This window comes from Sciurus vulgaris (genome assembly GCF_902686455.1).
Source record: "Sciurus vulgaris genome assembly, chromosome: 1".
NCBI classification, from domain to species: domain Eukaryota; kingdom Metazoa; phylum Chordata; class Mammalia; order Rodentia; family Sciuridae; genus Sciurus; species Sciurus vulgaris.
Window position 1 is genome coordinate 27856766 of NC_136461.1, and position 25637 is coordinate 27882402.

The window sequence follows — 25637 nt, forward strand, 5'->3', positions numbered from 1 at the left end:
TCCCGTGAAGTGCAAGGAGGGACTCACTCCTTGGCAGAGCTTTGATGTGACATCCTTCCTAATTAAGGCTTCAAGACTTACTGGAAAAACTAGTCCCACAAGAGATATTCCTAGAGCATAGCCCACCACTCTAATCTCAGGTTGCAAGTCAAGCTTTGACCCTCACCCAGTGTCCTGAGGAATTACGAGTCCATTCAAGTGACCTGCCTGCGCTACCATCTTCTTGGGAAAGAACTTCACTCCCTGAGATCTGCTGGTCCCATGGCTGTGACAGTAAAGCAAGTGTGTTCTAAATGGGTCTACTTCACTCAATGAGGGACAAACGTTGCCAAAGCTTTCTCTTCATATTTTAAAGTCTAGCCAGGTACACCAACATCCTTGAAGTACTCTACAGCTCTATATGCTTCTTCCCACACTCCTCCTTGGCAGTATAAAGGAAATACCACTCTGCATTCTGTGGCTCTCATATCCCATTTCAGCACACATACATAACCGGAGTTACGCTCTGGAGGAACTTAGAGCTGACTCAGGTGTCTGAGAAGTCAATGGACTTGGTGGAACTCTGAGGGCTGGGGACTTTATTTCCACCAGCACTGGTGAACGGCTTCGGCAGTCAAGCCTCAGATGTGCACTGTGGCCTTAGACATGCCAAGTGGGCATGAAGAAAATGACAATTTCTAATTGTATTTTTTTGTATAACATAATTTAATAAACGATTTTTTACATGTTACTGCTTATGTCTGAATTTTTTGTGTCTGCGCTTCTGTCCCTCTGAGTCACTGGTCTTCTTTTTGTTCCTGTTCCTGTTCTTCACGTTGTGTGTTTCGTAGTAGCGCACACCAACTTTTCTGGATTGTTGCTGCCGTGCTGCTCGCCTTCGCTGCAAAACAACAAAAAACCCAGTCAAACACTGGAAGTCATGAAACAGAGCCTGCCTCTCACCACTCCACTTCCCGTGCGTCGAGTGAAACAGGGCTAGGGAGAGCTCCACCCCACGGACTGCGACTCCTTCTTCCCCCGGGTTACAGATCCATGTTTGGTCCAGCAACCGCCCCCCCCCCCCCCCCCCCCCCCCCGGCCCCACCACCGCTTGAATCCTTTCTGCAGCATTCCTGAAAAACTGTTCTCCTCCCTGGAGGGCCTGCTCCAACTCCACAAGCTCAGAGCTCGGTCACAAAGCTGTTCTCATGGGAAGTCAGTGATCTGCCTGCCTAGCCAGCTCTGCTCCTTGGGATGTCTCCCAGAGACCACACAAAACCCCCCAACTCTTCTAAAAATGGTAGGCCACAAAGTAGAAGACAGTATCCAGGAACTCTGGGAACATACTCTGTGGACTTACACCTCCATCCATCCACCTCTTGACGCTATTTAAGTGCCTTCACCCAGGTCACTGAGGACTGGGATTCAGCTCTAGATCCACATTTGTTTCACAACATGCATCTTGAGAACTGCACTTCTCCCTACTTTCTACACCTGGGTCTTAGGAACTAAAGCACTTACTTCCTTAGATGTGAGTGTCCTCGGAGTTTTACTTGAACGTTCCTCTTCCCTCTGAGCCTTCCGCTTCCTTCCCTTTCTAGTAGGTGCTGGATACAAACGATACATAAAATACAAGAGGAAAAAAAAAACAAAATCAGGAATTTTCAAAATTTGCCCAAGAATTCCATGGTGGCGAGGAGAAAGATGGCCAGGTGGATGGAGCAGGTGAGCACAGCAGAGAGTAACAGAGGGTGAGGCTAGGCAGGAGGGCGCCAGGTCAGGACAGACCCAGACTACAGCAGCACTGCTTTCATGTCACATAAACACTTCCAATGTGGAAGCTGTCAGTCAAAAGGAATCAAGAACAAATGCATGTAATGTGCCCTGCTCCAATTTGTGGACTCATAAGATTCTAAGACTAACATCGTACCCTTCTTAGGAAGATGATTCCTGAATTGCCAATTTAATCCTGACAAACGTGTACATTAAAAAGCAGATAACCCAGTTGGTATGCTAAATAGCATGGGAACCAGGGTCATCTGCCAGAGAGGGTAAGCATCCGTGTGGACGCCAGTGTAGAGGTAATATGGAAGTTCAACTTAGGTTTCCCAAAATTCTAAAGAGGTAAATCACATTTAAATATGTATCTTCACCTGTATCATTTTCTTCTTTAGATGATTTTCTCTGTTCTTCAGGTTTTGCAAAAACCATTTCACTTAACCCCTTGGATATTCTGAAACAGAAAAGCAAAGTAATGAAGCGTCCCAACACTACTCTCAACCACCCGCAGCAGGGTGGCTTGGAGACCTGCCACCCTCTGAAATAAAGAAACTCCACTCCTATTTACATGGTTATCACCAGCGGAGAAGCTTGTGGGGTTCCTCGGGCTTTTCTAAAATACTGGATAACTAAGCTCCTCAAACTTCAGGGAGCTGAATATGACAAAATCTACACGGTCACTTTTTTAAAACGGTAAGTGACACCCCGCCATCTCCCTCCCACAGTACTGCCAGGACAGGGGTGTGTCAGCTCCTTGGCAGAACGTTTGCCTAGCATACCCAAGGCCCTGAGTTCAATCCTAACACCAAAACCACAAGTCCCTCTCCTGGACTTGTGGCAAGTTTTGGGGAAAGGAACAAACTTCAATTTGTGAAATGGTGAAAATATTACCTGACGGCCGAAAACTTTTTAGCCTTGGCTTTGTTTAAAAACTTCTGGTATCTTGCAATCTTCTCATCCAGGGCTTTAATCACTGCTTTCGTGTCGCTTCCCCCTGGCTCCTCCAGGGACTCCTGGTAAGACTCAGCCTCGTCCTCCTCCCCTGGCTGCTCCTCTTCCTGCTCCTCCTCAGCAGACAAGCTCTCCAACTCTTCTTCAATATCTGACACCTCAACAGGAACCAGATCATCCCCAGAAAACTGGGGCACTACGTTGATTTTGCCAAAGTTCTGGCGAACCCGTGTGAGGATCTGCTGCATCTCTGAGCTAGCATTGCAGGGACTGTCCTCTTCTTTTTTTTCCTCAAGGACAGATTCTGACCCTTCACCTACAGTTTCTGTGGTTTCCTCTTCTGGGTTGTTCTGGGTTGTTTCTGTGGCAATTTCCAAAGATGAGGAGGGTGGAAGCTGTTGAGGCCAAGAAGGGGCAGCAGCAGGGAGACAAACAGAATCAGAAAAGTAAGTGAATGTCCGAGCTCACACCTCGCTCTTGAATGAGCAGCCAACTTCTTAGGACCAAGAGAAAGTACAGAAAATGCCTACATTTGCGTCACATTCCTAACCTATTCTAATGTATAATGTAATGTATGTCCAGAAACTAAGGATCAAAGGAATGGATATGCAGATCCAAAAGATGCACCAACTATAACAGAACTGAACCAGGAAAACCAATCGATCATTTGGTATAGACCGGTGAGATTCCCTAGACCCTCCCTGAGAGTGCTGTGGTGAACGTGGAGCTGCTGAGATAGGCACACACCACCATATGGAGATGAAAGTCAAGCTGAAGGGCGAGCAGGACCAGGAGAGGCATGTGAGGAGGAGGCATCTTAAAGAAGAAATGAGCAATTTGAGTTCAGGAATGCTGGAAAAATGACATGTTCCTAGAACTCAAGTGATATCCCAAAGAAGAGCAGGTGGGTAGGGCTGGCAGCTCAGTGGTGGAGTGCTTGCCTAGCATGCACCAAGTCCTACGTTCAATTCAGCACCAATTAAAAAAAAAAAAGTGAATGAGTAATAAAGTACTAAATATGTCAGGAATTCATAAAATCAAGGAAAACTGTATTTTCTTAGTTAGGCCACTTTTAGCTTTCAGGTTCAAGAGGTTTCTGCATCACTAACAGAGAAAAAGAAAAGAGAATCACAGTAAAGGAGGACATAATAATTTTGGTTTTTTTTGGCTGGGTTAGAGATTGAACCCAGGACCTTCTGCATGCTAGGCAAGCACTCTACCACCGAGCTATACCCCCAGCCCCAGCAAAACAGTTCCTAAGAATTATGTTTACTAATTACCTAAACTTAATGACTACATAGTAAAGAAGGACTAAGATAATTCCAGTGTTTCCACAGAGGCTCACAGACTTCCAGCTGGTTCAAACTCAACCCCCAGTGCTTCTGTGACACCAGCCTCCTTGCCCTCCACACCCCAGCCAGCCACTTCTCTCCAGCACTCTGGACTGGCCAAGCACACCCCCTTTCAGGGGCTCTGGCTGTGCTGCTCCCCTCGCCTGGAACATTTTCCTCCCACACAACACTCAAATGACCCAGCCCTGATTCATGAAGTTCACTGCTACAAAGCCACTTCCTCAGAGGCCTTCCCCAAGCTCCCCTACTGCAAGAGGCCTCCTCTGCCTGCCTCGGCACCTCACCCTGGCTGAGTTTTCCTCGCAGCATGGGACACTTCCTGGCATCAGATACTTAGCTGTTTGCTATCTGTCTCCCTATATAAAACCTATGTATTTAGTCTTTGCCCAGTTTTTGGTACAGAGCTCCTAAAAATCTTGGCATTTCCTGAGGGCGAGGGGTTCCCTTCTGCTGTTCAAAAGCCCCTCTCCACCACACCTGAGTTTAAGATTAACTTATGGCGTGATTCCTAGGTAGCTTCAGAATGGAGGCTAGTCACCAGAAAGACAAAGGCATGACCTTCAGCCCCACCCCAACCTCTGAGGAAGGAGAGGGAGCTGGAGCTCAATCACCCATGGCCACTGATTTAATTGGTTGTGTCTATGTAATGAAGCCCCATAACCATTCTTCCATGATGGGGCTCAGAGGCTTCCAGGCTGGACAAGCCCGCAGGTTGGGGAGCGCTGGGAAGCGCCCTGTTCTTTCCGTCCCTACTCTAGGCACCTTTTTCACTTCGCTGTTCCTGGCCTCCATCATTTGGAATAAACTGGTAGTCATAAATCAAGCACTTTCCTAAGTTGTTTTGTTCTAGCAAATTATCAAATCTTAGAACTCCTAAATTTGTAGTCAGTAGGACCTAAGTGAGAGTTGCCCAGAATCCCAGCAGTTGAAATGGGAACAGCCTGTGGGACAGAGCCCTCAACCTGTGGGGTCCACACTAATTCCAAGAGTTAGTATAAGAATCCTATTAAATTGCTGGACACACAAGTGGTGCGGGAGAACTGCAGAACTGGTATGGAAAAATGACGCACACTTGGGGACACATCAGGGCCCTGCCCACTATTCACTGCAGCATCTCCAGTACCCAGAGGGCCGAGCACACAGCAGATGCTCCACACATGGCTGCTGAATGAAGGTCTCAACAAATGAATGACCTAATATACAAAGAGGGAGAGGAAGCGTTTTCCACAGATTTGTGTGTGTGTGTATGTGTGTGGTAGGGGAGAGAAGGAGAAAAATTCATTAACATCACTTCAGACATTCTAAGTTTGAAAATTTGGGGGAAAATTCAACTGGTATTATCTAGCTACAGCTACAACTCTGAAAATGGTATCCTAAGAGAAACCAGAGCTATAAGGACCCAAACGGAAGCAAAACTTGAAGTCACCACGTCAGGAGACTTGGCTGAGTCTGAAACAGGCCCTAGAACTAGAAAACCCAAGAGCCTGAGCCTTGAGGCAGCTTACCACCCAGGCAGGTAAGGGAGTCAGGCAGTTTCCTGACGCAGGTTGGAAGCTCCACGCCTCAGACTAGAAGTCTGAGGTCCATGAGCACCACCTCTCCTGCTCTCCTCTTTCATCTGACTGTGATCCTCTTGGGGGCAAGGGCTGTTTCTCACTCTTTTCTTCCCTGTGCCTGGCACATGGTTGGTTCGTTGGTTTTTTATTTGGTTTTGCCCAGGGGGACTTAACACCAAGCCACATCCCAGTTCTTTTTATTTTATTTATTTTTGGGGGACTGAACTCAGGGGCACCACATCTCCAGCTCTTTTTAACATGTTATTTAGAGACAGGGTCTTGCTGAGTTGCTGAGGCTGGCTTTGAACTTGTAATTCTCCTGCCTCAGCCTTCCAAGCCACTGGGATTGCAGGCATGAGCCATCACACCTGGTTTATTTTTACATTTTGAGACAGGCTCTCACTAAGTTGCGTAGGGTCTCACTAATTTGTTGAGGCTGGCCTCCAATTTGCAATCCTGCCTCAACCTCTCAAATAGGTGGGACTACAAGTGTGCACAATGCACGCAGCACATGTTTGGTTCTAACAAATGTCTGTTGAACAAAAAGAATCTTAGCAGTGCCTCCATTCCTCATACAAAAGAAAAGACCAAGGTACCAGAAGCTCCATTACATTTAATGAGCCCTCTTTTCCTAAGGCCCTGCCAGTTGGTATTTAAGCTTGGTCTCCTATTTTATTTTTGCTTATTAGTCTCTGATTACCTTCAATAGTCATGGGCCTGGCACAGTGATGCATGCCTGTAATCCCGGCAGTGAGGAGACTGAGGCAGAAGACCACAAGTTAGAGACAAGCCTCAGCAACTTAGCCAGACCCTGTCTCAAATAAGCAAATAAATGTATGTATGTTATGGTAGTGGCACACTGGAATGAGACACTGTAGCTGCGATATCTACCACAAAGGAAGAAGATGCTCCACTGAGGGGCAACCAGAAGTCACACATGAGAGGAGACAACCATGTTTTCCAAGAGCTGGGTTCACCCTGTTCTTACCTGGGGGGCAGCTGGCGGCTCTGCATTAGGCGGTTTAACGAAGAAAGGAATCCGGCCCCTCTGCCAGTCATTGAGAACCATCTTACCCACGGTCCGCAAGTCAGGCTCTCCACCCTGAAATGTCAGGAATGATTCCCAATTAAATTCAGAGAACAAAGCCACCTCCCACTTTGGGGGCACTTCAGCTATTGCAGCTGTCCCCACCACTTACTTGGTAAGTTTCACACTGCTCACACGATGTACACACAATAGTCCACCCGCAAACACACATCTATAGTATATACCAGTCCAGATTCTCTCAGTCCCTGGCTCACCTTCAGTAACTTCCCAGTGCGAAAAGCTAGCTTCTCAAGGAAGTCCTCAGCATTCTCCCAAGAATCAATCTTGTATGTCTTGCTGATATATTCCTGCTTTGCTCGCTCCAGGACAGCACCAATGTGGTCTTCAGGAGTCTTAATTTTTTCAACTTGAACCTAGATGTGAATAGAAATCTCTTGCTTGTAAATTCTACCAAAAAGCCCACCATGGTGGCGCACGCCTGTAATCCCAGCAGCTGGGGAGGCTGAAGCAAGAGGATCCTGAATTCAAAGCCAGCCTCAGCAATAGTGAGGTGCTAAGCAACTCAATGAGACCCTCTCTGTAAATAAAATACAAAATAGGGATGCGGATGTGGCTCAGTAGTGAGTGCTCCTAAGTTCAAGCCCCAGTACCCCCAGCCCAAAAAAAATCTACCACAAAGTAGGGAAGTTTCCAGTGTTCTTCGTAACACGAAGTAGATTTCAATGTCACAGGCCAGTGGAACCTGGAAGGAGCCTGTCTCTGAGGTAGCTGAACATGGCTGGCAGCAGACAGCACCACTGAGAGCTACCAGAGCCTGGAGCCCAGAACTCAGCGTTTTTCCCAGTTCACCACAAATGAACTGTGTGGCTTCCACAAGCAGTTTGACTTTGGAATGCTTCATGTTACCCATTTGCAGCAATGGTTAAAAGCCTGCCAATCCCAGAACATGAAAATAATGGTATCATTTTAAGAATGGAAGAAAAGAATGTGCACAGGATGCATGGTTAAGGTCAAAGGGAATCTTCAAAGTTTTCGATTGTATTCAGAAACAAGGGAGGAAATGACTGGGTTCCAACATGACTCAACCCATAAACCCAAGAAGATGAATTATCACTCAACATAAATAGGCTCTGCTTCCCTTTGGATCCTGTGTGTAAACTACAAACTTCGCTACAGATAGATGATACTGACCAGATATGCCCAAGGTTTCACTAACTCCTCAGCAGGCCGAAGTGGAGAGAGAGGCTGCCCTGTTCAGCATCATGTGCCTCAAGTGTAGTTAGACAGGCTCACCCAAACTGCCTTGTGAACAGGAAGAGAGCAAAGGTTTCCAGAGTTCCCTAAGAACACTCCCCAAAAAGAACAGAGGCTTTGGGATCAGATACTCACAACTCCTTTCAGCACAATGTCTGTCTCCGAGTCCTCAGAGGGGTAAACCACACCCGGACAGTCAATCAGGAATATGCGACGCATCAAGGTAATGTACTGCCAGACCTGCAGTAAGAAAACAGACCTCCCTCAGTCAAACACTCAGACTTGAACTTCACACAACTGTGCTGCTGGTGCTGCCGAAGCCCAGAATGAAGGGAGGAGTCAAAGCAAAGCACGTGCCTCCCTCCTGCTTGGGCCACACCCAGGATTCTTCCAACAGCTAAGAGTGCAAAAATCACACTGAGGGAGGATTTTCATTTAGTATTACACAGTAACACCAGTGAACTGTTCTCTGGGTTTTAAAAGTGATCTTGGAAGCAGAGTACTGTTTACCTCTTTGCCTCTAAACAAAACCATGCTAATCCCCAAACACTCAGTGTTCCCTGGCCCCCAACTCTCAGATCTCTCAGATTCTACCAGAAGGTGCAGTTTTCTTTTTTTCTGTTTTCTGTTTTGTTTTTGATGTGTGTGGTACTGATGACTGAATCCAAGGATGCTCTACCACCAAGTTACATCTCCAAGTCCCCCACTTTTTAAAATGTTTTGGTATCAGGAATTGAACCCAAGGGTACTCAACCAGTCAGCCACATCCCCAGCCCTTTCTATTTTTATTTTCAGACACCGTCTCCCTCAGTTGCTCAGGGCCTCACTATGTTTTTGATCTGGTCTCAAACTTGCAATCCTCCTGCCTCAGCCTTCTTAGTCACTGAATTACAGGAGTGTACCACCATTTATTTTTGAGACAATGTCGTACAAGGTTGCTGGGTCTGGCCTCAAATTTGTGATCCTCCTGGCTCAGCTCCCCAAGTTGTTGTGGTTATAGGTATGTGCCACCATGTTCGGCCAGGAGTTTTACTTCTTAACTCAGGGTTAAGAAATCTATCTTCTTGGGTTAGTTTTGTCTATCAAAGTAAAAGGCTGATGTGACAATTTAAAACAGGCTTAAATATGAATGGCCTTACCAAAATACACCAAAGCCACACAGTGGCGTAAATTGCTTAGGTTTTATTGAAATGGAAAACAAAAAAAAAAGAAACAAAAAAACCCCAATACATTTGAAATTATTATCTGGAAAATTAAACTGCCAATGGTGGTTTCGTTCAAGAGAAGCAGAGAAGGGGCTGGAGGTGTGGCTCAGTGGAAGAATGCTTGCCGAGCCTGTGCGAGGCCCTGGGTTGGATCTCCAGAACAAAGAAAAAAGTGAGATGGGAGAGAGAAATCCCCATGTCTGAACAATCATCCCCCCACAGAAATAAAACATGCACAAGTCCCCAGTCAGACGTACCTTGGTTTCACCTGCAATGGGGGCCACATTGCAAACTTTCTTAGAGCGCAGTGTGTTTATCACAGAGCTCTTGCCAACATTCGGGTAGCCAATGAACCCCACGCTGATCTGTTTCTTGTCAGTGTGCAACTGTGTAAAAGGAATACACACCACATACATTCAACTCATGAGAAGCCCTTGGGACAAACTGCTAATCTGCTGATCTGAAGAGTACAGCACAAACCTGTGGACACAACATGAGCTGAAGCCTAGACATACACCAGCAACACAGCCTCAGTGAGCAGGATACAAATGCTTACTAACAAATCAGAGGTGAGTCATTTCCTCAGCATCCACTCCAGATTACCCTTGAATGTTTACAGGTTAACAGTGTGTAGGTCAAGAAACAAAGGAAGATGGGCTGGGGTTGTAAAAATTGAATGATAATTTCAAGGAATCACAAAAAGTCTAGAAATTAAATGTTGGGTACCTCTGAGAACAGGACTGAAAACCAAAGAACTGGCCAGTGGCAAGTGGCCCTGCCTCTCCTTGCCCACCCTCCCTCAGTATAGACACATGATTTCTCTATTCCACCAGAAGCCCAGGTCCCCAGGAAATCCTGATTTTTGAAAATGTGCATGTCTGAAAATGTTTTATTTTCTGACCTGAAATGGACCCTTTTAGATAAAACAGCAGCAAAAGGCTGTTTTCCAAGTTATGTACTGAAAGTCAAAAGCATCAAACAGTGGACCTCCTGCCTGCTAGTCCTACAGAGAGCTTGCACAACCAGGCAGCACAGCACTGGGGATTGATCGGTGTTCTATTACTGAGTTACAGCCCTAGCTCTTTTTAAACTTTTTTATTTTGAGACAGGGTCTTGTTAAGTTGCTCACTTTGGCCTTGAACTTGTGATTCTCCTGCCTGAGCCTCCCAAATTGCTGGGATCACAGGTGTGCACCACTATACTCAGCTGGCAGCCAGGTTTAACCACTTGCCAGGGCTGGAGACTGGACTCATTTTGGGGGATACTGACAATCCTAAGGGAAAAAAAAGACCTATCAACAGTGACATCTGTAGGTTGTCCTACAATAAAATATCTGGGTCACTATCCAATCACCCCACAGTGAAATCCGTCATTCAATAAGCCCCATGTTAAAAAAAAAAACATATTTTGGTGCCTTATTCTTTTAGATAGGGTCTTTCTATGTTGCCAGAGCAACCCTGAATTCCTAGGCTTAGGCCATCCTCCTGCCTCAGCTCTTGAGCAGCTGGGATTAAAGGCTCATACCACCACACCCAGTAAAGTACCTTATTCTCAAATATGGAGAATTGAGAATAACCATTTGAAACGTCACTCTAGCAGAAAAGACACTAAAACAAAGAAACTTGGAGCTAACAAAGTCAATGTTGGGAAGGAGGAAAACTTCAAAACACTACTATCATGAACACTCTGAAAGAGACAGAGATGAGAAGAGAAGAGAGAACATCTGTGAAGCAATGGATAAGGGGTAGGGAAAAGAGGTAAGCAAGAGCTCTCAGAAATTAAAAACTTAGGGCTGGGGGTGTGGCTCAGTGGTAGAGTGCTTGCCTAGCATGTGTGCAGCCCTGGGTTCGATCCTCAGCATCACATAAAAATAAATGAATAAATAAAATAAAGGTATTGTGTCCATCTACAACTAAAAAATTTTAAAAAGATTAAAAACTGGGCTGGAAAGATAGCTCACTTGGTAGAGTGCTTGCCTTGCCTTGTAAGTATAAGGCCCTGGGTGACAGGTAAAAATACATTCTGTGACAGAATAATTGAATGAACAAGAAAACTGACCAGAAAATAGAGCAAAATATCATGTAAGTACTAAAATCAAGAAAAGATAAGAAAATTCAGGAATTAAACCAGGAGGTAAAAACCAAATTCCTGAATGAGAAAACAGACCAAGGATATGGCGAAAAGGAAATTTCAAAGAATGGACAACAGCAGACTGGAAGTCCCATGGAATGCCTCGCTTATTCAACAATAAAAGACCCAGCTTCAGACACAATGCTGTGAAATTTTAGGACAGGAATTTTCTTAAAAAAGACTACAGCCACAAAGGATTAGGAGACAGAATGGCCACTGACTTCTCAATATCAACACTGGAAGCCAGAAGGCAGTGCACCGGTGCTTCAACACAGGGACAGTAGAACACAGGTCTCTCCAGAATGCCAGGTCTCTCGAGACATTCCTTCTAAAGACGAGGGCAGTGACACACTCCTGTAATCAGACCACTCAGGAGGTTAAGGCGAGAGGATCACAAGTTCAAGGGCAACCTGGGCAACTTAGCGAGACCAGGCTCAAAGGCAAAAATAAACTGAAAAAAAAAAAAAAAAAAAAAAAAAAAAAAAAAAAAACAAAAACCCAAAACCAGTTCCTGTGAAGCACCCCTTCTCAGGTAACTTTTAGAAAATAAATTCCATCAGCAGGGCACAGTGGCACACACCTATAATCCTAGTGACTTGGGAGGCAGATGCAGAAGGATCCCAAGTTCAAGGCCAGCCTTAGCAACTCAGAGAGACCCTGTATCAAAATAAAACATTAAAAAAAAAAAGGGCTGGGAATGTGGCTCAGTGCATCCCTGGGTTCAATTTCCAGTAACCCCAACCCACACCCAAAAAAAAAAAAAAAAAAAAAAAAAAAAACCCAGAAGGAGTAAACTGGACAAGAATAAAAGTGGTCCAATATAGGAAGGAGCCCCGGGCATGATGATAGTGAAAGGAAATCCCAGGAAGATGGCAGCAGGTCTAGGAAGAGTCAGTTCCCATCAACAGCAGGGAGGACCAAAGCAGACCACCTGTCACATGTGGACACTCTCAAGGTTCCCACTGTACCAGAGCATCTGCTGGACTATTAGTGATAGACACAAACATAAAAGAGTAAATTAACACCACAGAAAAGAAAGGTTCTCATTAGAAAGGAATTCTGATCATATCGTGGAGTGACGGAGCTATGACTAGTGTTTCACACAGCACAACGTAAACTGCATGAAAAATGATGCGGTCCAACACTGGCCAACTGTACAGGAAAAGCAGGAGGAGGAAAGTATGTGCGGAGGGAGGGTGACTATAAGAAACTTAGTCCCTACTGGAGGTGTGGTTCAGTGGGACAGTCATATGCTTAGCCCTGGGTTCAACCTACAGCACACACACACGCATGCACACGTGTACACACACAAATCCTCTCCAATAAAAATCTAATCCTTATTTTCCAGGGTAGGAAATGAATAAGCATTGAAAAGCAGGAGAGAATTAGGGGAGGTCAAGAAATCAAATGATAGGCATGTACTAACAACATGAAGAAAAATACCAGAGATGACGGTCAACAGTCCTTGGAAGTGTTTCCTTCTGGGAAGTGGGCAAGGGTGGCACAGATGACAGTGTTTTTTGTCAAAAACCAAGTAGAATTAATCAAACACACATACATAAGTACAGGTAAGAGCATGGCGTTTTGAAACATCTGGGTGTTCTGGTCCCAGAGCACCCGTGAGGACTGGCATCTGAGACTTGAATGTGGGCAGCACCCTCTTCAGGCCAAGGGAAGGAAAGTGCTCGGGCCCTGAGGGAGAAGGAAGCATGGTGGGCCTTGCAGACCTGAGGGGGGCACAGAGTGCAGGGAAGACATCCATGGGCCAGGGATGTGGCAGGAAGGGAAGCAGCACTGGTCCAGGACAGGGGCAAAGGTGGAGTGAGAAAACATTTCAGAACCCCTCGTACTTCGCAGGTCTACACATTTTTACATCTCTAGAACACATAGAAGGAAGCGAAGTTGACAACTTCTGGTGCATAGTTTCAATGATCTGCACGTAAACTCCCAGCTACCAAACTCCTGGAGCAATAGATCAGGACTCCATACCTTTCCAAACTGCCGCAGAAGCTGAATGAATGCTCCTTTGCCAAAGGGGTTGGTGAGACTTGCATGGAAGGCAAGTGTAGGGTAGTCCTGGGAGAGGACAGCAACCCACCGTTTCTAAGGGGAAAGAAGAAAACAAGCTGGTAAATTGGAGCTTGTTTATTTATAATATGTGGAAGAATTGAAGCTTGAATTACAGTTTGAATTATGTTTCAAACACACTGTTGCCTAAGGAAAAATGCTAGTTATAATTCTTTGAAATGTGCTTTCAAGTATAATTGTTTTAATGCTTTGTATTTTGTCTCATAACCGCAAAAGAATATTCCAAAAATGCCTTCATTGCTACTAAATGCAATTAATGGAATGCAACGTGGAGCAGGCCAGTGGCTATAGCAGCTGCCGCCTGCTCCTGAAAGGGCACAAAATTGCCTGTCCTGCTGGGGCCCTGCAGCTGTCCCATTACAGAGGACCAGAGGACAAAGGAGCCGCTTCCCACCATCAATGAAGCACACTTTGGTTGTTTTCAGTAAGAACACTCCAGCAATTATAAACGTGCTCAAGAGTGCAACACCTTAACTCCTAGAAGCCGTGAAATGGACATGTTAACAGGTAACTCAGTGTACAAGAGCTGAGTGGCCTTGAGAGTCTGTGTTGTATCAGTAGCTGTACTTACTGTGGCCCAGGTTGGAACAAGGTCACATTTGTTAAGCACAAAAATGAGATGTTTCCAGGGCTTTTCCTTTTTCAAGTAAGCCTCAATGTGAGGGGAACGGGTGCCCATTGGATCTCTAGCATCAAGAACCTGAACGACAACATCTGACGAATCTATCACCTGCAAATTCAAGAGGCAGAAACAGTTTGCTAGAGTACACAGAAAATGAAAGAGGATGCCATTTAAGGAAACCCGAGGAAATAAAATTTAGAGACAACTAAGACTCAGTCTGGTTAAGGAGAACAGGTACTAGACAATCTCAATCTGATGCTTAAATGTGGACAGGTGATGAAAAAATTCAAGTTTTTTCATCCTGTTACTATTTGAAACTTAACAAATTTCAAATAGGAAAGCCAGCTTGGATAAAACCCATCTCATCTCATTACTACTAAAGATTATTAAACTTAATCCATTACTTCTTAAACTTCTATAAGTTTCTAGTATTATGGGTCTTGTGTATTTTTCTAGAAAATAAAATTCTTTAGTTTACCTTTATGGTATTAGTTTCTTACTATGATACTGTTTAATTAGGGGATTATGCTTAAAGGTCTTTCTTCCTAGAATATTATTACACAAACTAAAATTCAACCAGTTAGGGGCTTTGGTTGTGGTTCAGAGGTAGAGTGCTTGCCTAGCATGTGTGAGGCACTGGATTCGATCTTCAGCACCACATATAAATAAATAAAGGTATTGTGTCCATCTACAGCTAAAAACAACAACAAACAAAAACACCTCAACCAGTTAAAAAGCATTGATTGGATAGGGCTTCTGCCAATAAGCTGGTTAAGTTGGGTAGGGTATTAACCCTTTCCAGACATGAGTTCTCAGATATAAAACAAGACAGCTAGACTAACTTAAAACTTCTCATGTGGCTCTAACCATGTAAGATAAATCTAAATAAGAACACCATTTTGGTAGGAAATCTAAATATCACAGGAAATAGACAAATGCAAATAAGGTAGCTTTTACTCTATAAGAAATCTTTAGAAAATCCAATTACTTAGAACAATGGTAAAATGTGCCTGGCTTCAACATCCCTGGTTTCTTTGTGGGGGATGGAGGACAGAATGGGTAGCAGAGTCTGTACTTCGACAGAGCTTCAATATATCAAAATCTGTGCTCATCAGAGCACAAATGAAACACTCATTTGTGAGAATGTTAGAGTCTTACCTTGTAGAGTTCACCCCATATTCTTTTGGACTGTCCCTTTTTGTAGATCTCTTCTTGGGCTTCATTTCTAAATAAGAAAGCACCCAAAATGAGCAAATGAAGTGCTATCAAGATTAAAAGGGTGTTTTAAGGAAAAGTCAACATATCAGAGAAAGGGGCATCAAAACCAGTAGAGATGGACCGAAAACAATTTTAGAGAGAAATTTTTTTTTTTTTTGGCAGTGCTGGGGATTGAACAGAGAGAGGGCTTTGTACATGCCAAACAAGCACTCTACCACTGAGCCACATCCCTAGTCTGCAAACTGAATTTTAAGTTTTTTGTTTGTCTGTTTATTTGCACTGGGGATTGAACCCACACATGCTCAATCACTGAGCCACATCCCCAGCCCTTTTTATATCGTATTTAGAGATAGGGTCTCGTTAAGTTGCTTTGGGCCTAAGTTGCTGGGGCTGGCTTTGAACTCACAATCCTCCTGCCTCAGCCTCCCAAGTCACTGGGATTACAGGTGTACACCTCTATGACCAGCTCACAAACTGAATTTTAAAACTAACCATACCCAAGTGCCCATCAACAGATGAATGGATAAACAAAATACTATAAACACCTGAATGGAATAATATCTAGCTTTAAAAGGACAGAAATTCTGGCACATGCTACAACATGGATAAACCTTGAAGCCTTAAGTGAAATAAGCCAGGCACAAAAGGCCAAATACTGCATGGTTCCACTTACATGAGGCAGGTATCTAGATGAGTCAAACACTTAAGGACAGAACACAATGGCAGGTAACGGGGGCTGGGGCAGGAGGGAACAGGGATTAGCATTAAATGGGCACATGGTTTCCGAGTGATGAAGCTCTGGAGGTGGGCAGTGGTGATGGCTGTACAACGTACATGACCAGGAAGCCGTTGAGCTGTGAACTTACATTGGTACTAGGGATTGAGCCCAGGGGCGCTTTACCACTGAGCCACACCCCAGACCTTTTTTATTTGGAGACAGGATCTTACTAAGTTGCTCAAGGCCTTGCTAAGTTGCTGAGGCTGGCCTCAAACTTGAGATCCTTTTGCCTGAGCCTCCTAAAGTCACTGGGATTAAAGGTATGTGACACCACACCTAGCTTAAAATGGTAAACTTTATGTATATTTCACCACAAATAAAAATTTATGTCGGGAAAAAACCCATATTGCTGTAATGACGCTAAATGGCACAGAATTATGCAATGTCATTGGCAGGACCTGAACCACCATCTATTATACTTCATAGATCCCATGTAAAGTAAGGACATTTTTTTGATAAGTGACATTTTTAAGAATCTGTTTATTTACTGGACTCAAAGACATTTACCCAAGGAAACAAAACAAAAATAGTTTTGTCTTTCCCCATTACCTACTGTACAGAGGAAAAAAAAATCTAATCAGAAGATGATGACGTAAACCCAACTAGAAAGTTCAAATAATTCTTGTAAATGAGCTTGATGCCTGTTTTTGCTTGGCCTCAAAAGGCCTGACTTTATCTCTAGGAGGTCCAAGGATGGTGGGCTGACAACAATGAGGTCACACTGCTGCTGTCACCGGACAATGCTCCTTTACTAATAGGGCAAAACCTCCCTCTTGTTAGAGAGACTCACGAGGGAAAATGGGAGCCCGCAGTGCTAACCCTCTCAAGGGAAGCTAACCTGGTAAGCGTGCCAGCGGCCTGTCGAAAGTCGAAAAGCGCGCACACACTGCAATACCATAATGTGCCCTGTAGGGATTTATCTTCGGGGAATAATTAAGGATGAAGAGGATTCAGCCACATTGATTATTCTCCCTCTTGTTGTTTACCATATGGCAGAACCATAAACAGCACAAATGTCCAAGTGGGACTGGTCACAACAAAATACCCCTGATAGCACATGTAGGTGACTGACATGGAAATACATTCTGTTTTTGGCAGGGGAGGTGGTACCAGGGATTGAACCCAGGAGCAATTTATGACTGAGCATATCCCCAGCTCTTTTTTGTATTTTATTTAGAGATAGGGTCTCACTGAGTTGCTTAGGGCCTCGATAAGTTGCTGAGGCTGTCTTGGTTTTGTTTGTGCTTTTTTTTTTGTTTTTTTTTTTTGTTTTTTTTTTTGTTTTTTTTACCAGGGATTGAACCCAAGGGTGCTTAACCACTGAGTCACATCCCCAGCCCTTTTTAGTTTTTATTCTGAGACAAGATCTCACTAGGTTGCTTACAGCCTCAAAAAGTTGCTGAGGCTGGCTTCAAAGCTGCAATCCTCCTGCCTCAGCCTCCAGGGCGCCTGGGATTAGTTGTGCACCACCATATCCAGCAAAATATATTCTCAGTAACATAGGAAAACACAAATAAAAGGCAAATTAAAATAGACTTAAGGTATTACATTTGTAAATTAAAAAAATGAGTGTAAGAAAGACCTAAAAGGATATATATATCAGTGACTGATTCTTAACTTTCTTTGGATTATGGGTCCCCTATGTGAATTTGATGAGAATTATGGACCATTTCTCTCTTCCTCCCCAAAACAAAACTAAATGACAACAAAACAAAATTCCACTACTTTATGCAGGTTCATAAATTTTCTACATTATCTTCAGAGGGTCACAGAAACCTCACAGGCCACTATGAACACTCAGTGGTTCAAACCAATAAGCCCTGATAGTTAATGAAGTATTAACAGTGCTTTTACTGAAGAAATGGGATCATGATTTATTTTTTGTTGTTGTGGTTGCATTTTTTGACTTAACTATATTTTCTAATTTGTCTATGATGGGATAGACTACTATTACATTGATGAAGAAAATATTATTTTTATTTGGGGGATGAAGAGAGATCTGTGAAAATTAAGCCATCCTAAATAGTTTTCCATCTGGCCTGATTCCCACCAATATTCCTGGCCTAAGGGAAGAGGAGAACTTTCCATCAATGCTTCACATAGGCAAAATATGGAAGGTATTTTGTTGCAGAGGAGCAAATGACGAGGCCCACACAAACTCTGAAAGCATACCTCACACCAGTGTCCTCAGTTACCAAATCACGATCCTTGCCCTGGTCGTAGCTCTCCGTGGACATTTCAGCATTTTCTATAAGAGACTGCATATCGCTTGCAAACAAGTTTGGCCGCTTCCTCTGAGACTTAGGGCCAAAGGTAGTTTCAAAACTTTCAGTATCAAGAATGTGCACCTTTGAGTTCTAAAGGGAAAGGAGAATTAGAGGTAAAACTAAGGAAAGCACTAAGGAAAAGCAAAAATTTAAAAGCCAACCTGAAGAAAGTTTTCTGCTTTTATTTCTCCAGAGCTCAACCCACACTGAAACTGAAGTGAATGTGGATTTGGTCTAGTTTCAAATCAGAAATGCTTATTTAAATAGCACAAACACTTGTTCTTTTCTGAAGTTCTGTGAGCTTCTTTGGAGAAATACAAAGTAATAAAGTAAAGCAAATATGAAGAGTTGTGTTATGATTTGCCAAAACTCTGCTTTATTTCATTTATCATAAAGTTTAGTCAAATGTAATTAAGGCTACAATGAAGAAAATTAACTTATCTTTTCTGATTATTTTTTTAGTTTTCAAATGAGTGCATAAAGTTTGCCAAATGCACAGATTTTGTCAAGGACAATCATACTCAAATTTGTGTTTTTTTTTAAACCAACTGTAAATGCCAACCTTTTCTTGGAAGTTAATTTATTTCATGGCTAAAAGGAATCACTTGTTTTGTAAGATGCATTTTAGTTTCAGATAACATTTTCCCTAATTTAGGTAACATTTTTATTAAATGCACATGGAAAGTCTTTAGATGAAAAACATCTAGCAAAAGTCCAAAATAATACTTTAGATGTGATAAAAGGAACCTGATACTAACTAGAACTTGATGTGCGGTAAAGGAGTTACAGGCACAGGAATTCTTGAAGCAGGATAAAAGTCAAAGATTGAGTTAGATCTATCACGTAACAGAATGTTGAGAGCTGACAGAGAACCACCTTTAAAAAACAAAATAAAATCACTCTCCTCCCCTCAGTACAAGCTCCAAACTTCAGGATGATAGAGTAACTTTAACTGACCTCCCCTTCCAACCTCTAAAATCTTTAAATTACTACCACTTGCTTGGCTTCTCTAACCCACCTCTTAAGTTTACTTGTTTGGGGAACATCCCCAAACAGAAGAATCATATTTTGCATAGGAACTAGGTTCTAAAGTCACTGAATGTAAAATAGTTTATAAAATAGTGTCTACAAGCCTACTACATTGTACTTATTAAAGTACATGTGTCAAGTAAGTTGCATCATTTTTACTGTATTGCTACAGAAATATAGTTAATTCTTTCTGGTGTAGGTAAATGAACCCAGGGCACTTTACCACTGAGCTACATCCCAGCCCTATTTAATTCTTAGTTTTCTATTGAGGCTGTGTCATGCTACACTGCTAAGGCTAGTCTGGAACTTGTGATCCTCCTGCCTCAGCCTCCACAGCAGCTGGGATTATCAGTAATTACTAACTGACCCAGTCAGAAATACAGTAATTCTAATACGCATATAGCTGAATCTGAATGTGCAAACGTTAAAAGTACACCTGATTTAACTATAATGAACCGAATGAGATCTCATAAGCACATAGATACCACACTAAAATAAAATAGGTAAGGGCTTTCAAGGTCAAAGTAGAAAACCTACTGAATGCTCTAAGAATTTTCCTGCACCAAAATCCAAGTCGACTGGTCCAAATGCAGACCCTTCATCCTACATGTCAGATATTTAAGTACTGGACTTTAGGAGCACTGAGCAACTGGAATGAGCAACAACCAATAAATCTGTAATAGAACCTCTCCGTCTTCCCATAAACAGATTCGATAGCTGGTTAGAAGATGGCTTTAGGGAGAACAGACAAAGAGAACAAGGGAAATGAGCAACTTGTCTGTGGTTCATGAATTGCACTCATGTGTTTCCCTGAAAGAAAACAGCCACTCCACTAATAGGTGCCATTCTTTTAGTCCATCATAAAACAAAACCTAATTGACCCGAGGCAATAACCAGGCCTTGGTTTTTATTTTGTTCTGCAAGTAAACACTTTTCTTTGAACTGCTTAATCCATGTATGCATGTCAATGTTTTCCTCCCCTCCTTAGACTGGAACTGGAGCATATGTACCGGCTATGTTTCTGGGAATTATTATTCAATGCAAGTAAAAACGTGCAGGCCAAAGTTAGGAGATGTCTGTGTTCCACGTGACACTCATCCCACTCGAGCCAGATTGTCCTTCCTGTACTTCAGACTCCAGCCATCAACAGCCAGTTTGAAGGGCACCCTTTCCCACAGCTGAAAAGCATTTCCAGGGGCCTCACAAAAGCTGAGAAGCAAGCAACACCAAAGGTCTCCTTCCAACTCAGTCCTAATTCTACATTTTCCCCCAGTCTGACGGAACTACCACTTAAGACAAGTTTGTATACTGAAAAAGTAAGTTAAGGCTGACAGAGAAACCTAACTAAGAGTACAGGAGGGGACAGAGTACAGATTAGGATTCAGGTCTTGCTCCAAAACCTGTGTTTTGACTCACTACACGACTGCATATTCCTCACAAAACTTGATTCATACTAAAAGCAAAGACCCTAATGAATGTGAACGGAGAAGTCTCAGAAAGTTCAAAGTTAATAAAGCCAAAGACAAATATGTTAGACAGGTTATCTGCATGGAGTTTGCCCAAGGAATTCCATCACCAAAGATACCCTACATCTTACATGAGGCTGGATTCGGTCATGGAGAAGAGACATTGGTAACTTGCTTTGCTTCATGACAACTTTGTATGGATCCTTCATAACTGTATCCATTTCCTCTTGAAATTTTTGTAATGATGACTGCTTAATCACACGTGTGTTTCCTGTTTTACAAATAAATAATGTTGCCATTTAATAAACAACTTAGTGTTACTTCTGCATCCTTCCTCCCACTGGCACAATGAGAGGCATGATGTTAAGTTACTTTCACCCACCCAAGCACCTAGAAACCCAACCCTCACAGCCATTTTCAAGCCTGAGAGGTGGAGGAAAAAACCAAGAAACTGCCTTTCCTGCACTCATACAACTGAACTAATCCACCCACCCAGACAAACAACGGGTTTTAACAGTTTCCCAATTTCCTGACTGAATGAAACTGAAAAATAAACATCACCGTATGGAACTAAGATTTGACAAATGTTCCACTTCCTCATCCTGGCAAAGAAATCTGGAGCCAATCACAGCTGGTCAGTTGGTACAGACCAAGAACCTTGAAGCTTAGACACTCAATAGTCACAGTTACAATTTTTATCATTATGAGGACTTGAAGGAACTATTAATCATTAAATCCACCAAAGAGAACAAAATGAAGCCCTAAAACACACCCTGGAGAACACCTTAAGTGAGAGATGCTGAACAAAGTACTCAATTAAACCACAGCTCCAGAATAAATTCAAAACATCAAGGCACTGTTGATACAAGTGCGTATACAACACTCCCTATTTGTTAGGCACTATTCCAAGCACTTTATAGTATTTATTAATTTAAGTGCCACAACAGATTTATGAGTTGGTACTATTTTTACTCTCTCTTTTTTTTTGCAGTCCTGGGGAGTGAACCCAGAAGCACTCCACCTCTGAGCTACATCCCCAGTTCCTTTTATTCTAGTTTTTAGACAGAATCTTGCTAAGTTGCCCAGGCTGGCCTCAAACTTGTGATCCTCTTACCTCAGCCTCCTGGGTTCCTGGGATTATAGGCTTATTCTCATTTTACAGAAGAAATAAATGGACTTAACAACTTAACCAAAGTCACACAAATGGCAGAACGTGATTCCAAACTCAGCCACTCTGGATCTAGAGTCCCAGTACCCACCTGCCATGCTAAATGCCCCACTACAGAGTCTTCTTTGACATATATCTCTTCCTCTCCCTCTCTCTCCTTTTTTTTTTTTTTTTTGGAGTACTGGGATTGAACCCAGGGCCTTGCACATGCTAGGCAAGCACTGTAGCACTGAGCTCATTCCCTTTTTAACACTTTTCTGTGCTGCAGTTCTTAAGGGGTATCTCACCAAAAAGTGTAAAAGATATTCAAAAGTCACTGTCATCTGCTCACGAGCAAGGAATCTAAACACCAGGTAAACGATGACCATCACACACCTTACCAGTGGCCACAGGAAAGCCTGCAAGGCAAAAGGAAGACGCCCCAATGTCCCTGTGACAGGAGATACTCTATTCACCCCTGGAAGCACCAATAGCAAGATCCACTCTGGGAGTTAGCAGCACCAACACATCTGCAAGGCCACCTTTCAAACAGTAATCACTCCAGGCAACCAGAAATTAAAAGGTAAGAGTCCCAAGACCTGTGAATGCTAGTCATTAAGGATCATTTTAACTGCTTACAATTGAGAATGACACGCTCTCTTCAAAAAGAGATGTAAGAAATCCACCACTTTTCTCAGCACCCCTTCCATTACGGGTACTTCTTATCCCTTCCTCGCACAACCTTTGAGTTTCACTCACCAAAAACTCCTTTTAGACACTTAAAATGCCTTTTGGACATTTAAACATTCTAGTCTTTCCCATACAACATTCATTCTGCAGCACAAAATAACAAGGGACAGTACTCACCAAACCATTTAATATTTGGCTCTACTCGTGCCACTGTACCAGAAGCTACTGTTGACTGATACTGCAGAGGCTTAATCACTTTACCACGACTGTTCCTAAATTGAGGAAATAACAGATCTGGTTTGACGACAGAAGAAAGGCAACAGCAAGGCTTGGTTTACAGAATACGCTTTCCATCAAAAGAACTTTTTTTTTCTTCTTTTCTTTTTTTGGTTTTAAATGATCATGCAGTACAGATTTCAGTAAACAAAAAGTACTTCTACATTTGAAACAGATTGCCTAAAAGTCATTTAACCTCTTGCAACAGAGTACATAATGATTTCTGCAAGATGAGTAACAATGCTATGTTTAAAAATTCGTTTACTGTTTGTTTGCTTTTTCAAAAAAAAAAAAAAAATCACATATTTGAGTTTTTTGGTAATTATTTGAAGCCTGGTTTAAATGAATTTTAAGTAGAGGGTGATTTATCCTGGAACTCAAAATTCTAAAACAAACTGCAAAGTAGGTGACTAAGGCAGATTAAGTTCATTGACGTTTGTGTTTTAGACACATCTTTTAGAACAGATGAAGAATCTAATTACCAAACAAATTAAGACCAGCTAGCAAAATGCCACACTCAGCAAGTCCCCAGGGTGGAGGCTGCCTCAGCAGAACTGAGTTGGGATGAGTTTCCAAGTGCCACAATGTTGTGATCTAAAGCCTGATGCTTAAAAACAACTTTTCTGGCAGTTTTCATAACTATATACTTTGTATTTCTATCTGATGGATATTTAATTCTGAGATTTAACATGCTCTTCGTGGAGACCAGGGCTGTGAAGAGCAAGACACCTGTCACCTGTTGGGAGTACTGTGAAACAATCACATTCCACCATCCACTAACCCATGTGTTTAACTAAAAATGAATGACTTATCTTAACGACACTCATATAGAAGTGGTATTTGAAAATACACTACTCAGGGGCTGGGGAGATAGCTCAGTCGGTAGAGTGAGCACAAGGCCCTGGATTCGATCCCCAGCACCAAAAAAAGAAAATACACTACTCCAGTTTGGGGAAAGTGAGGCTGGGAACACCAAAGACTTAACAGATCTCAGCTACAAGCCGAGGGTAGGAAGAAAAGGGGGAAGGATGACCGTGCCCAGTCCTCACCTGCGCTCCTTTTGCCTGTACATATTCAGGCGGCGGATGGTGGCACGGTCCCTCATGTTTTGGCCTCCAGCTCCCTGTACTCGATCTAGGAATGGGAGAAGTAGACAGTACACTATTGATAACCAGCAAGTATGGTTACTGCTTAAAATGCACCAAGTAGCTCACCCATACTGTACAAACTACACCACAAAATCTCTATATTCTCCATATGTTGCGCCAATAAATTATTACTTGAAGCTACAAGGTACGAAAAAAATGGATCCAATCTTTGATCTTCGATGGGATTATATATAATAATAGCTAATATTTTAGCTCTAATTATGACACTGAGCTACCCATATTTCAGTCATCATCTCACTTAATCCATACAATAATCACATAGAGATATGTCCTTGTTGCAGGTCAAGAAATCAAGGCACAAGGGTCACACACCTGGCCCAAAGTTACACAGCTACTAAGCAGCAAAGCGAAAACCAGATCATAAGCTGTGCTCTGACCCACAAGACACCTATCTGTGTCTCAGTTTAACAAATACTGGGTGCCTGACACATGCACGGCACCATGGACACTACAATTTTAATATGTAAGTGTTCTTAATGCTCCAGTTTCTTGACTTCCCATTTAAAAAATTATTAATTTTAGTTTAACCAGTAGCAAAATAAGTCGGAATCCTTCCTTCCACCTCAGAAAGAGAATGCCATAAGCAAGGTAATACTAGCTCAGCATCTCGCCTAAGGAGCACTTCAAGTCACCTGCTCTTGATGCAGTAAAAAACAGCATGTCATCACAGGACTGGGGACAGTACTAAGTGTGGCCACTAAGACAAGCCATGATCTCTATTTTGGTTCGGACCCTTCACCAATAAAATCATGACCTCTGAGGGCGTTTGGGGGGCTTAACATTCTGAGATTCCAGTATCCACAAACTAGGTTAATTAATCATTCATCTGGGGAAAACATTCGACCTGTGCTGAGACGTCAAAAACTGTTAATCATATTTAAAAACAAAGTTTAATTAAACTGGAATGCAAGGGACTCCCCCACTCCCGAAGCTTATCTTGTTCACCTTGTAGGTGGAACCTTGCCAAAATTTATACTCATCTCCAAAAACACCTGTATTGAGATGATCATATTCATCTCTCTCTAGGGTTTCCTAGGCATTTTTACCGGCCAGGATGAATCCACGGGCCCGTTCTCATCTTAATGGTCAAAGCTAAGGTGGGAGGGGAGGGTGGTCTGGTGTGAAAAGCCCACCGCGTCGCCCTGCACCACTTTATCTGCACTTCACAACTGGAGAGAACCCCAAGCTGCCAGAGGCCCGAGTGTTCGCTTTTCCCGGCCTTTAAACCAGGTGACGACAGCTCGGCCTGCCAGGCCTGCAAGCTGTCAAGCCTTCTCGGTGTCCCCAAGTTAGAAACCACCGCACACGCTGGTCGCTTTCTCCCTTCTCAGGCCCAGGAGCCCCTCGACTGGAGGTCACTCCCAGCAAGGCCACTCGGGAGCCCTCCTCCCCTCCGGGCCTCCCCCACGTTTCCTCCAAGCTCCACCCTCGCCGAGCCCCGCAGCCCGTACCCGGGTTTGTGCTGGCCTTGGAGGGGTTGATGGTGCTCCGTCCTTTGAACTTGGGTTTCACCATCTTGCCGACGGGACCGGGACGGTTCTGGCCGACGACGGTAAATGAGCGCAGAGCTTCCTAGGCCTGCCGAGGGAACGCGCCTGAACCACGCAGGACCACCAGCGCGGGAATACGTCAC

At 43.3% G+C, this 25637-nt stretch overlaps 1 protein-coding gene across 2 annotated transcripts; it reads right to left on the minus strand.

Moving 5' to 3' along the window:
• Positions 1-603: 603 nt before the first annotated feature.
• GNL2 (G protein nucleolar 2) lies at positions 604-25637 on the minus strand. Of its 2 annotated transcripts, XM_079131330.1 has the most exons (16): positions 25456-25637; positions 23885-23969; positions 22737-22831; positions 20854-20993; positions 18133-18317; positions 15123-15189; positions 13914-14072; positions 13244-13357; positions 9382-9510; positions 8055-8159; positions 6920-7078; positions 6606-6719; positions 2650-3104; positions 2133-2212; positions 1501-1586; positions 604-880 (listed from the first exon to the last, which is right to left on the minus strand). In XM_079131330.1, the coding sequence occupies exons 1-16, from the start codon at positions 25517-25519 to the stop codon at positions 728-730; spliced, it is 2190 nt and encodes a 729-aa protein (XP_078987456.1). In that variant the 5' UTR covers positions 25520-25637; the 3' UTR covers positions 604-727. The 2 variants fall into 2 exon arrangements, with proteins under 2 accessions (XP_078987456.1, XP_078987457.1); XM_079131331.1 differs by lacking the exon at positions 25456-25637 and having other exon boundaries at positions 22737-22853; positions 23885-23909.

Excerpts from the sequence above, each read along its gene's own strand:
- GNL2 (XM_079131330.1), bottom strand. The coding sequence starts at position 25,519 with ATGGTGAAACCCAAGTTCAAAGGACGGAGCACCATCAACCCCTCCAAG. Across the intron at positions 23,970-25,455 it reads CAAGGCCAGCACAAACCCGG|ATCGAGTACAGGGAGCTGGA; the intron begins GTACGGGCTGCG and ends TCCCATTCCTAG. Across the intron at positions 1,587-2,132 it reads TAAAGAAGAAAATGATACAG|CACCTACTAGAAAGGGAAGG; the intron begins GTGAAGATACAT and ends GTTTGTATCCAG.